General features: G+C 42.0%; 2 protein-coding genes across 3 annotated transcripts in view; one reads left to right on the plus strand and one right to left on the minus strand.

Annotated features, from left to right (window-relative positions):
* Positions 1–3,502, plus strand: part of LOC309394437 (phospholipase A and acyltransferase 1-like) — a 20,171-nt gene extending 16,669 nt beyond the window's left edge. For both annotated transcript variants that reach the window (XM_081957585.1, XM_081957584.1), the window contains exons 3-4: positions 307–539; positions 2,707–3,502. In XM_081957585.1, coding sequence (XP_081813711.1) covers positions 307–539; positions 2,707–2,802 — 329 coding nt within the window. In that variant the 3' untranslated portion in view covers positions 2,803–3,502. The remainder of the gene's footprint in view (positions 1–306; positions 540–2,706) is intronic.
* A 1,780-nt stretch (positions 3,503–5,282) lies between these two features.
* Positions 5,283–10,347, minus strand: MED21 (mediator complex subunit 21). Its single transcript, XM_081957583.1, has 4 exons — positions 10,202–10,347; positions 8,708–8,822; positions 7,445–7,545; positions 5,283–6,111 (listed from the first exon to the last, which is right to left on the minus strand). The coding sequence occupies exons 1-4, from the start codon at positions 10,241–10,243 to the stop codon at positions 5,938–5,940; spliced, it is 432 nt and encodes a 143-aa protein (XP_081813709.1). The 5' UTR covers positions 10,244–10,347; the 3' UTR covers positions 5,283–5,937.
* Positions 10,348–13,025: the final 2,678 nt, after the last annotated feature.

Consider the following 13,025-nt stretch of genomic DNA (forward strand, 5'->3'; position numbering starts at 1 on the left):
GAGATAGACGCCAAATGTCTGGATTTGGACCGTGTGACCACGTTGCTCAGTGGGAAACCTGGTCACTTTTTTGAGTGCCGTTATAGTTTCGAACGGCCATTAAATGAATGGTTGGAAATCAAGGACTTCCTGTAGACTTGGGTCTCCGATATAGGGACGGGAACAAAATCATTTGTTTCTTTTTTTAAAAAAATATTTATACATTTTTTGTATAACTTATATAAGTGCTTAATAAGGAGTGTATTGTCTGGGCTCAATTTATATAATCATTTCTGAAGGGCACCATCTCAACGTCTCTCTTCTCAGCGGTCGAAGCGTTTAAGTTTAAAGTCCGAAGGGAAAAAATCAAGAACGTCCCGGGAGTCCTGAAAACCGCCGTGTGGAACAAATTCGATCAGAAATATCCCCCTTTGGATCCCGCTTATGTGGTGAGAAGAGCTCGGTGCATGGAGAACAAGGTGCTCAGATACAACCTCGTCAACGCAAACTGCGAGCACTTCGCCACCTTGATGAGATACGACAGGGCGCTGTCTGACCAGGTGAGATCCCCAAGTCGGTTCCCCCCCCCCAATTTTCTTTTAATTCTCTTACATTCCATTGTAAGTATACATTCACATAACAGTTATTCGTCTTTACATGTGTCATTCTTATACATTTGTTGTTCCATTTAATAGATTATAATATACAGTTTGGGTTGCTTTGTTTACCATCCCTTCCTCCTGTTGTAAGAACCACCTTATTTTCCCTTTCTTTTCTCCCTACCTCCCTTCTCTTCTTCCTTCCTTCCTCCTCTCCTTCTCCTTCCTTCTTCCCTTCCCTCTCCCCTACTCCCCTTCTTCCTGCCCTCTCTCCTTCTCTTTCTCTTCCATCGTCCTCTCCTTACCCCTTTCTTCTTCCCTTACCTCTCCCCTACTCCTACTCTTCCTCTTCCTACCCTCACTTCTTCTCTTTCTCTCCCTTCTCTCCCTTCCTCTCCTTACCTCTATCTTCCTTCCCTCCTCTTCCTTTCATTCTCTCCTCCTCTCTCTCTTTCTTTTTCTGTTGTTATAGGTGTCTCTTTCAAATCTCAGTTTATGTTTCCTTGGGATGGTATTTCCACAAACCCAAACATAATCTAGTATCATTTCTTATTCCCTTACCTTCGCTAATCTATGCTAACTATGTCCCCCCCCCCTTTATATCTCTTGTATGTTTAGTATTTTCTTTTCTGTTTCCCCCCCTCTGTTTCCGGTCGGGTTTTTTTTATAGTGTTGGAAGAAACGTCCTTCTGGGTTCAGTTCCAAGTGGGGGGTAAAGACCCTGGAAACATGGAGGCTGCTTGGAAAGATGGTTTAATGGTGGACAGGATCCCATGGCTTGAGCTCCTGAACAGAAAGGAGGGAATCCCATGCTTCCAGATGTTGGGTGAAGAAAAAGAGAACGAGATGCTGAAAGTCCCTGGTTTTATGCCCTCTCTGGCCTTTGATCTTGATCTTGTATCTGATTGGTTGTCAGACTCCCATGGGGCCATGCAGGGGCAATTCTGTAGGCTGTGAGTCACCTTTGGTTGAGCATCGCTTCTTCCCAGGTGCCCTGTGGTGAGATGGGCAAAGGGCTAATACGATCATGCCATAATCCCATTATCACCCTGGATCTGAAGGGGAGGGATCTTTGCTATGTAGAGTAGACCGGCACAGGCCTTTTAATGGCCCATTGACAAAGGTGGGAAAAACATGTTTCGCCATTTCTGATCCAGGGAAATATAATATTCTGCCTTTTTCAATGTTTCCCAGGATATTTCATTTTTCTAGGAAAGGAGTGGGTGCCAACTTCCTATAATAATTTGGACTTCTCTCCCCCCCTCCCCCCGAAAACACAAGAATAAACCAGTAGAGTTTGCACACCCTCTTGGGGGCTTTGGCTTTTAATTTTTGATTATATTTATAGCTTCCAATGGAATTTACGAATCCAGCTCGGTGGCATCGGGTTTTGGCTGATTACATACAGAATTTTAATTTTTTTACAAAACCCTAAGGAGCTTTTTCAAGGAGGCCACTGGACTTCCTTGTTTTTTCTTCTGAAGACGTTTCGCTTCTCATCCAAGAAGCTTCATCAGCTCTGACAGGATAGTGAGGAACGGAAGGATTTATTTTCCTTGCAGACGGCTGGACGTTTGCATCCTTTCAGAGGGTCATTGAGGCCACTTGGAGGTTTTACCTGTGTCTTCAGGATCATCTGAGAGGTACAAATGGTTCCTGTAGTCTGCAATTTCCCCCCCTGGAAATCCATTCCTACTCCCACACCGTTCAAAGGAACTTCATCCCAAATTGTATAAATAAACGTCTGTAGAGATTCTCCGTCATCCAGGTCATGGTTGTCCCAAAGGTGCTTTTTCAGGAGGTGAAAGGAATATAAACCCTTCCTAAATGTGCCTCCTCTAAATTAAATCAGGGTTTTCTGCATTCTGATGATCTCTCTATCTCTCTATCCCTCCCTCCCTTTTTAAGCTTGTGCTTCCAGGGCCATGGGAAAAGGACGAGCAAAGTTTAGGCTCTTATTAACCCTCTTTTTAAAAAGTATATAAGTAGTCATGACAACCCAAATGTTTGTTAACTAGGATTGGGGAGGAGGCATTAAAAATGTTAACTCATTGAATGTTTAGAAATAAATGTTTGGACCGAACATGGTAGATACCTGACCAATTTCTCTTTTTTCCCCCTTTTAAAGGCAGAAAGATTTCACTTTACTGTAAATCGAGCTTTCGAGCAGAAGGTCAGAAGATACCTAGCTGAGGGGGACTGTGGAAGTAGTCAACGCTTCTAGAGAAAGCGATGAGCCTTCAGTCTCACTCATGTGGATCAAATCTTGCTTATGGGATTAAATAAAACCAGAGTTTTTCAAGAAAAAAATACTGTGCCGGTAAGACACCCATAAAACCCCTCGGGGTGTGTGTTCTGTTAAGATGCAGCCTGTTGTGCCGTAAAACGGCTTCTACTGTACTGCTGTAAAATGGCTTCTACTGTAGAGCGCAGTGGAGTTGCCATGGTAACGGCTTCACAGTCCTCCACAAGGGGGCTCCCTCTGGTAAGGGGGAAAATCCAACATTAGAAATTACGTTTGGTCCGGACATTTCTCCCCTATAAATAATTACCCGGGCAACGCCGGGTATTTTGGTAATACTCAGCTAGTGCTTTGATAAAAATAGGAGGGAATTTGGGAACTTAAATTTTGTTTAGGTTGGCGTTTCCCAAAGTTGGCAACTTTTAACACACCTGAACTTAAAAATCGCAGTCCCAAAGGTGCTTTTTTCAAGCGGCAACTGGACTTTCTGGTTTTTCCTTGAAGACGTTTCTCTTCTCATCCAAGCAGCTTCTTCAGCTCTGCTGTGTGCCTTCTTTACAAATTCTGTGATCTGCTCCAATGCTTCTGTGGGTAGAAGGGATTTCAGCTCTTGGAAATTTGCCTTCCACTCTCTTTCACAAAACGTCAGTTGTGAAATTAGCCAGTCTTATTCTTTCATTGAGAAGTCGGAGCTGTGCTTTCTGCAGGAAGCTGAAGAAGCTTCTTGGATGAGAAGAGAAACGTCTTCAAAAAAAGTCCAGTTGCCTTTTTTTTGGGGGGGGGGAAGCATCTTTGGGACAACCATGACCTGGATGGTTGAGAATCTCCAGGGACATTTAAAAATCCCAGGATTTCCCAGCCATCACAATAAATTGAACTACACAACTTGGGATTGGTATGACCTGCTACGATATAGATGTTAATCCTAAAAAACTAAAAAGAATCAGATCTCCTTAGGGCTTGGATAGGAGCCCGCTAATATTGCACAGCATGCCAAAACAATTAGATACAAGGAGAGTGTTTTCCCCCCAAGGCCATCACTCTGCCAAACAACTCATTCCCACAACATTGTCAAACTATCTACTAAGGCTGTATTACTACTATCCTTCTCATCTTTCCTATTGCCTTAGCCACGTAACTTTGCATTTTATGACTTATGTTGATTGCTTGTTTAGTATCCTGTGGTTATCACCGAGTGTTGTATATTTTACGATTTATGAGGATTGTATCTTATCATTATGATTTATCGTTTGTCGCTTGTATGTACACCAAGACCTTATGCACCGGAGACAAATTCCTTGTGTGTCCAATCACACTCGGCCAATAAAGAATTCTTTTCTACTCTTTGTGTCGTTGTCAAGAAAACAACCTCTAAAAGAGATTTTCACTTTAGGATTCACTTTTCCTTTATTTTCAGTAATAGAAAAACACTTTCTTATGGAGCTGTAGTTAATTTAGCTTTCACTTGCTTAGCCTATTTTTTTTAATTCATAGAACACATTGAATCATACACTTAATGACCTAGGTTTATATATATATATGTGCAAATATCGCTCTCTCATCACGAAATTTGATGATACGTCATCAAATACGTCATTTGAAATTTGGCACGTATATTCCTCTTGGCTTCTAGGTGCTCGCTAAGAAAGGATTTTTTGAAATGACCATCAGATCATTAGTATTTTTTATACAGTAATTAACACGCTCTGATGCTAAGGAGTTCTACTCCCCCTCCTCACCTGAAAAGAAGTCTGTTCCAACTGCCAGTTGCCTTATATTAACACGCTCTGATGCTAAGGAGTTAGACATTCTACTCCCCCTCCCCACCTGAAAAGAACTCTGTTCCAACTGCCAGTTGGCTCACATTCCATTACCTCAGTTCAAACTGGCAGACGTTCCACTCAGGAGTGGTCTGGGCTCCTTACAGTACTAAACGATGCTATCTCACCAAAATGTCTGTGCTTTCCACCTATGGAATTGCTTCCGGACTGAAGGCGGCAGGATGATATTCCCTTATGCGTTTCAATCACTGACCTCCACTGAGCCAACGGATTGTGAACTAAATTTCTCCTCCATTGCCCACATAGTTTCATCGCGAAGCACGGGTATCCAGCTAGTAGAACATATTAGCAAAAATGTAACTGGCTAGCTTGTTCTTCAGTATTCTGTGTAAATACGCTTGAAGAGATTAAATAAATAGTTTTAAAAGGTTGAGAGGTTTTTTTTTTTTTTTTTTGGTCTGACTCTGTGCTGTTTTCATCACAGTTTCTTTAAAAGATCCTTAAAACGGATCCATTCATCTGATGTTTAATATCCTTTCATTTGTTCCTTTTCATAAATCAGAGAAGTAGAAATAAGACGTCTGGAAAAAGATCTGATTTCTATACAGCAACTCCAAATTCAACTGAAATACCCTTAAGTTATGCCTTCCTCTGTATTGAATGGAACTTAAAAAAACGTGATTAATGCAACACCAAACCTTTATTCATGTAAACCCAATACTACCGTGAAAAAGACAGTAGTTCCAACAGGAGTTGGTTCCTTCCATATTTCGGCTTCTATTCAGTCTTGAGTCAATGAATTTAACCTCCTCTTTCTCCAGAACCTTTTCACTCAAGGCCCAAAGCAGATCATACTAGTAATCAGTATAAACCATCATGGCATTTCTACGTGAAATTGCATACAAAATTTGACACTGCTTCAACAATTTCCAGAATGCTCCCCCCCCTCCCACCTTTCTACAGAATTTCCAGATAATACACAAGTATCTTCAGTGAAAAACAAAATATCCAAACAAACATCTCCACTCCTTGCACATTTACTGTAAAATATTGCTGTTGGCACAAAGACGCAAGGAGATCTTTGCAGGAGACTAGGTCTTGTAGGTTCACTATAAAGCCAATCGAAGTATCAGGCTTGGATGTAACGGTTAAATGGAACTGAAATTCCCAGGGAAGCTTCTCAGACTGTCATCTTGTACGCAGAGTAGTGTCTCATAAATAGTTCTGGGGATTAAGGCCCCGGAATCGTGTTCGATGCTCGTTTCTCTCTTCATTTTGCACCAAAATCACATGTGTGGAGCCTGTGCCACGGCTGAAGCCTTGCCGTAGGCCACAATTATTCCGGGAGAGGTTGGCTACAGGTGCCACTGCGAGTCTTTAATTGGGACTGGGCGATGTCGGCTAAGGCGCTCTGTATTTTTTCCAAGAGCAAGTCTCCCCGATAGACCACTTCTTCGAGACGGGCGGCCGCCTCGTGATTCTCTTCCTCCAAACGATACAAGTTGGCAGCCTGCGGGTTCAAAAGCGGACAGGACAAACCTTTTGGGTGAATTCTTTTTAAAACTGCACTGGGTGGTTTTTTTCTTCTTCAAAGAGAGGGAAAAAATGGAAACGGTTATCCCCTTCCTACTTTTCCTGCATGTAACCTTTTGATGATGTAATTCTTTGTAACACCTCATGTTTATATAACTCAGGAGGAGTCAAAATGTTTGTCCTTCAGGTTTTTTTAAAGCTTCTGTATTAGTAATTTGGCTTGAACACTTTGCAACACTTTGCATGTTTATATAATTCAGAAGGAGACCAAATGTATTTAAGAGAGGGATCTTGGAGTCCTAGTGGACAACCGTTTAAATAGGAGCCAGCCGTGGGCAGCAGCTGCCAAAAAAGCCAACACAGTTCTAGGCTGCATCAACAGAGGGATAGAATCAAGATCCCGTGAAGTGTTAATACCACTTTACAAGGCCTTGGTAAGGCCACACTTGGAATATTTGTATTCAGTTTTGGTCACCACGATGTAGAAAAGATGTGGAGACTCTAGAAAGAGTGCAGAGAAGAGCAACCAAGAGGATTAGGGGACTGGAGACTAAAACATATAAAGAACGGGTTGATTTGCTTGGGAGTTTGTTTGCTCTTTTTGCTTAGTTCTACTATCTTGGGAGTTTTCTTAGTTTAACGTTCACAGAAAGGTGGAATAGAAGTATTTTCAGTTAAATGCTGCAATAGAGTTTACTGCTAGATTTAAAAAACAACAGGAAGTTAGCTAAATATCGGGATTGAAGCAATTTTGCAAGATATTGCAGTCCACCTTCAAAAACCGAAAACTGTTCTGCAAACAGCTGAGATGCTGGCAAAAACTTTACTTCCTGTTTATCTTTTCTTTAGCGGTAACCAGATGAATATTTTCACTATTCCAAATTCTGAGTGCAAGCATCTAAACTGAATATTATAATATAAAATTCCCGCATAAAGGTGTAGTTGAAGGCCTCGTCTAATCTAGTGACATTTAGCGCATATATATGATTGTCTGAAAAGTGGCATCCAGTGTGTACAATAATGACATTACCCAAAAGTGAAACTTTACCAAAAATGATCCTATTTTACACCATTTATGTTGTAGATTCCATATTTGTTTTTGGCGTTCAACTGTCTAATGTATTAGCTAAGTAAAGTCTAAATGAGTGGCATTGAAACTAATCAGCTTTGTAGTAAATGCCAGCAATCTTTTAAAAGCATGAATTTATGCTACCATCAAACAAAAATTACACAGTATTGCCCAAACATTTTCTGTTACACTGACTGGAATGAATATAGGAGTGCACAGTGTATGAGTGGTGAATTCTCACCTGTAACGTCGCCGTGGACTCTTCGCTTGGCAAGGAATCTATTAAAACATCAATATCCTTAGCTGTTCTTGCAATTAATGCAGCAAAAAGCTGGGCGTATTCTATAAAAATAGTAAAAATAATAATAATTTGCATCACATATATCACTCTTGATTAATGAAAACCATGTTGTTCAGTAATTTTTTTGGGGAATAAATGTGCTTCTAATATTACACAGGAATGGTCAATTTAGGAGGCATTTGCTGTGTATTTATCTCCCTGGGAATAAAATATTTGGAGTGTAGAAGGAATTTCACATCTCTGAATAATTTAAAGAAAAGAAATCATAAAGGTACAAACTTCTGGTTTATTATTATTATTTAAAGGTACATGCTGCCTAACTCCTAACATCTCTGGACAAATGAGTTGTGTGTTTCAAAACACAAATCTGGATGCGGTGAGTAAGGCCACTTGCCTACATTCTGTGTGCATATATCACACTCCAAGGCCAAGACAATAACACTGATTCCTTTGGGCAGGCATATCATTTCTTCTCTCTGCCCCAAACAGTTACAAATATAAATAGGCAGTCCTCGATTTATGACCACAATCAAGCCCACAATTTTTGTTGCTAAATGAAACATGTGCTAAGTGAATTTTGCCCTGTTTTATGACCTTCTATGCCACAGTTGTTAAGTGAATCACTATGCTTAAATAAATGTAGCTTCTCCACTGACTTTTCTTGCCACATTTGTTAAGTGAATCGCTGCAACTGCTAAGTTAGTAACACAGTCGTTAAGTGAATCTGGCTCCCCACCTGTGACTTTGCTCGTCAGAAGGCCGCAAAAGGGGATCACACGACCCTGGGACACTGCAACCATCATAAATATGAATCAGTTGTCAAGCATCCGAATTCTGATCAAGTGACCAACGGTCGTAACTGTGAAAAACGGTCATAAGTCACCTTTTCCAGTGCCGTTGTAACTACGAACGGTCACTAAATGGAACTGTTGTATGTCGGGGGCTACCCGTACATTCTTCCATCACTTTCCAGGAAAAACCACAAATGAGAAAGAAGAGGCAACAAGGTAAGAGGAAGGGAAAGAAAGAATAAAAACGAAGGGGAAGAAAATGGAGCCAAAGGAGGGGAAATGTCTCTTTTTCAAGCCACTCATCATTCTGAAAACCTTCCAAGGAAACCATCTCGCCATTGGTTCAGGTGAGATCACCACCCCACAGATAGATAATATTTGGATATAAAATAAGGGAATGCGTTCGACTTGCCTTCGGTGGGGTTAGATGGTTGGTCTTTGTTGATCGCGGTCTGTATGTTGCTGAAGGATGCAGGGGGGGCACATTGCTGCAACACCCCAATGGCATTGCAGAATTGATCCGCAAGCTGCAAACAAATGTTAAAAAACCAAATAAGGGAGAATATTCGTAGCTCAGGGTTGAAATGAGGGGTCCTTGGTGCTCTCTGAGCTTGCTTGTTTTCTTGCAGATATCTCATAACCCAAACTAGGTAACATCGTCAGTGCTAGGACCCTCTCTCCACAAAACCCTTCCCTCCTAGCACTGATGATGTTACCTAGTTTGGGTTATGAGATATCTGCAAGAAAACAAGCAAGCTCAGAGAGCACCAAGGACCCTTCAAAGGCTATACCAGGGTTACCTTTCAAAACTAGAGGATCACAACTAGATTTAGATTAAAGCCACAATTACAAACTAAAAAAGACGTGGAGACTCTAGAAAGAGTGCAGAGAAGAGCAACAAAGAGGATTAGGGGACTGGAGACTAAAACCTATGAAGAACGGTTGCAGGAACTGGGTATGTCTAGTTTAATGAAAAGAAGGACTAGGGGAGACATGATAGCAGTTTTCCAATATCTCAGGGGCTGCCCCAAAGAAGAGGGAGTCAAGCTATTCTCCAGAGCAGCTGAAGGCAGAAGAAGAAGCAATGGATAGAAACTAATCAAGGGCAGAAGCAATCTAGAAATAAGGATGTTTCCTGACAGTGAGAACAATTGACCAGTGGAACAATTTGCCTCCAGAAGTTGTAAATGCTCCAACACTGGACGTTTTTAAGAAAGATATCGTATTTTATAAATATCTTAAATTGTTGTATTCTATTCCAATTCCATTTTAAATTGTATTTTATCAAATTTTAGTCATAATTTGTTTCTGGAACTTTGCACTTTGATATGGCTCAAGGGCTAATTAATAAAGACTCAGCGTCAATATAAATCGCAATATAAAAGAAGAGACTGGGCATGGTATAGGGTCTGGAATGGCAGTTTCTTTGGCCAGGGGGTTGGACTAGATGACCTCCGAGGTCCCTTCCAGCTCAATTATTCAGTGGAACGGCTTGCCTCCAGAAGTTGTGGGTTCTCCATCCCTGAAGGTTTTTAAAAAGAGAGACTGGACAGCCACTTGTCTGAAATGATATAGGCCTTCCTGCCTGAGCAGGGGGTTGGACTAGATGACCTCCGGGGAGCCTTCCAGCTCTGTTATTCTGTGAAGACTGAATAACCTCCAAATTCAGGAGCGGGAGAAAAGCCTAGGCCAAAGTTAAATAAATGGGCTTGTTCTGCTCCTTACATTCCCAAAGAATAAATAATAAACAAATAATAAATAAATAAAACAAATAAAGGAGAGCATTTCCCAGAACCCCCCTCCCAAAAGGCAGAGGATTCTGGGAGTTGTAGTCCACCCCTCCAAAGGCCCAGCCCGAAGCAAGATCGGGGCTCGCCTTTAGGCCTCCAACGGGGCTCCCACTCACCGAATTCACCGCGTCCTGCAGCTGTGTTAGACGGTCCGCCATTTTCTCTCCCCGCCCCCCCCCAAAAAGCTTCGAGAAAGAACGAGCAGCCAATGGGAACGTTTTATATTGGATGCGGAAGCGGGCGGGGAGCACTGCTAGGCAACGCTTCATCGTTTCCTCTCCCGGCGGCTCGTTTCCGGGATAAATATCCGCTGTCATCAATGCCGCTCTTGCCCGATCTCTATAGTAGAGGGTGGTGCTCCACCGGCGGACGGGGGGAGGTACTGCTGTTCTCTATAAGAATTAACTGTAGTACAGTACTGTATATATAGTCATTTTCGTGCAAATTTATTTTTTAAGAAAAATCTATGTATTCCTTTTGAGGAAATATGGATGAATTTCTGCATTTTGTTTATTTACAATTGTAAGTAAGGAAAGAGCTTACTGAGCTAAATCTCCAGACCATTTTAATTATTTGTAATTTATATTTTTAAAGGCTACTCCAGTCACCAGATTCTCTGGCCAATAGCAAGATATTTATTTCATTTAAAGAGAATTTATTCTCAAGCTTTAATTTCTTTCTAGCCCTGGTAACCTGCATGACACTGACAACTTTCAGCATAGATCATTTGATTTTTAATTCTGATAGGAAAAACTGTTTCACCTGCTAAATTTTGGATGTAGAAAACTGAAAAGTTCTGCAAAGATTCTTCTTGGGGCAAATCATCATCAATGGCAAGCTTTGCATAATTATTTGCTAGTAATCACCCTCTGGCGGTGTGTGATTTATTTAGGGGAAAGCGCATTGGCTCAGGCTGGGAAGCAAACCTTATTTAGCTCAGTGGAAAATATTTCTAGCTGAGTCAACAGGCCAGCCTGGGAAAGGTGTTGTAACCGCAAGCCATCATTTAGTACATTTGTAGATCATCTAAATGAATGTTTCCCAATCCCCAGGAGCTGGGAATTCTGGGAAGTGCCGTGCACACATCTTAAAGTTAGAAGAGACAAATATCAGCCTAATTCAGCCCCAATTTGGTCTGTTCAAAACCTTAAAACCCAAGGAGCTGGAGCTCACAGTTGCAAATGGAAATAAGTGACATCCTTGAATTTATTTATTTTATTTTATTTATTTCTTAGATTTTTAGACCGCCCCTCTCCCAGAAAGGGACTCGGGGCGGTGTACAGTCAATACAATAAAATCGGTCATAATAATAAAAATACATTTAAGATACATTTGGAGGGGGAGATAGGCTGTACTAAGAAATAAATATATTCTAATCCTAAAAACATCACAATTAAAACCCCAAACCCAATTAAAATAGAATAAATCCCCGGGAGGTAAAACTAAGAAAGTGCCAGGCCAGCTGATTGAAATAGGTGAGTCTTTAACTTTTGCCGGAAGGAACTGAGGTCGGTGGTAGTTCGAATGTCTGGGGGGAGGTCATTCCAGAGGGTTGGGCCCATCACAGAGAAGGATCTACTCCTAGGCGTCGCCCGCTGGCATTGCCTAGCAGATGGCACCAGGAGGAGCCCCTCCCTGTGTGAGCGGATAGGTCGCAGGGACGTGTGTGGTAGGATGCGATCCTGCAGATAGCTAGGTCCTATGCCATGGAGCGCTTTAAAGATGGTGATCAATACCTTGAAACGCACCCGAAAGGCCACAGGTAGCCAGTGCAGCTCGCGCAGGAGAGGTGTTACGTGGGAGTAACGTGTACTTCCCATAATAACCCGCGCGGCTGCATTCTGAACTAGCTGCAGTCTCCGGATGCGTCCCAAGGGAAGCCCCATGTAGAGGGTTGAAGTTTTGAATAGAAAGAAAGACATTTCACAAATCTTTAGACCAACTCAAAATGTCAGATCAAGGTTGTTGTTTTTTAAATGGATGCTGAATTTCTGGGTGTGAAAAGTGCAAAATCTTATCTTTTTGCTCAGAAACCAAATGGCTGCATTTATAGAAGGCCTTCTGCCTGATTCCTTTGAAAAGTTTTTCTTCTTCCTCTTCTTCATGGATGCAGATTACAAGCATTGCCTTAAAATAAAAAACAGGGTTTGTGAACTAATCTAGAACCCCAGGACTAGATTTTATGCTGGTGTAATTGGGTCTTCTCAGATAAGAGAACTTCTTCAAATTCAGTCTACAAGACAAACACTTTCCATTGCTTCTGTACTTAAAATTGAGCTTGGAGAAGGGTGGATCCAAAATATCATATTTTTCATATGCAGCTAAGGCTGGTGGTTTTCTCCTCCTCTCTCTTTCTTTCTTTGGTTTAACTTCTCTTACTCTTTCTCCTCCTGTTCATCTTCTCCCTCTACTTCTTTTCTTTCTCCTGTTTATCTACTCCTTCTTTCTCTTCCTCCTGTTTGCCTTCTTTTTTTCCTGTTTCTTTTCTCCTTCTCTTCTGTTTTCCACCTGTTTAACTTCTTTTCTTTCTCCAGCTTACCTATTCCTTCTCTTTCTCCTGCTTATCTTCTCCTTTTGTCCTCCTTATCCTCTCTTCTTTCTCCTTGTCCCCTTTAACTTCGTTTCTTTCTCCAATTTACCCACTCCTTCCCTTTTTCCTTCTCCGGTTTCATTTCTCCTCCTCCCCCCCCCCCCCGCTCTATATGTCTTCTCCTCTTTCTCCGGCGTTCAATCTCTTCCTTCTCCCCCACCGGGCAGGCGACGCTGGCAGAGCTCCAGCCCACCGGGGGTTTCACGCAGGGAGACCCTCCATCCTCCCACGGCAACCTCCAACGCCCCCCTCCCCAAAAAACACCCCTTCTTCCTCCTCGAAGTCCGTCCGTCCCGTCCCCCCCCCCCCCCAAATTGCAGAAACAAACCGGGGCAGAGCGAGAGGAGGAA

Source organism: Natrix helvetica (assembly GCF_964273705.1).
Source record: "Natrix helvetica genome assembly, chromosome: 6".
NCBI lineage: Eukaryota > Metazoa > Chordata > Lepidosauria > Squamata > Natricidae > Natrix > Natrix helvetica.

What these genes read in the sequence shown, in the direction of transcription:
- MED21 (XM_081957583.1), bottom strand. Translation starts at nt 10,243, where the DNA reads ATGGCGGACCGTCTAACACAGCTGCAGGACGCGGTGAATTCG. An exon ending in ACCATCTAACCCCACCGAAG is followed by an intron (nt 7,546 to 8,707) that starts GCAAGTCGAACG and finishes CTATTTTTATAG; the next exon opens with AATACGCCCAGCTTTTTGCT. An exon ending in AGTCCACGGCGACGTTACAG is followed by an intron (nt 6,112 to 7,444) that starts GTGAGAATTCAC and finishes TTGAACCCGCAG; the next exon opens with GCTGCCAACTTGTATCGTTT.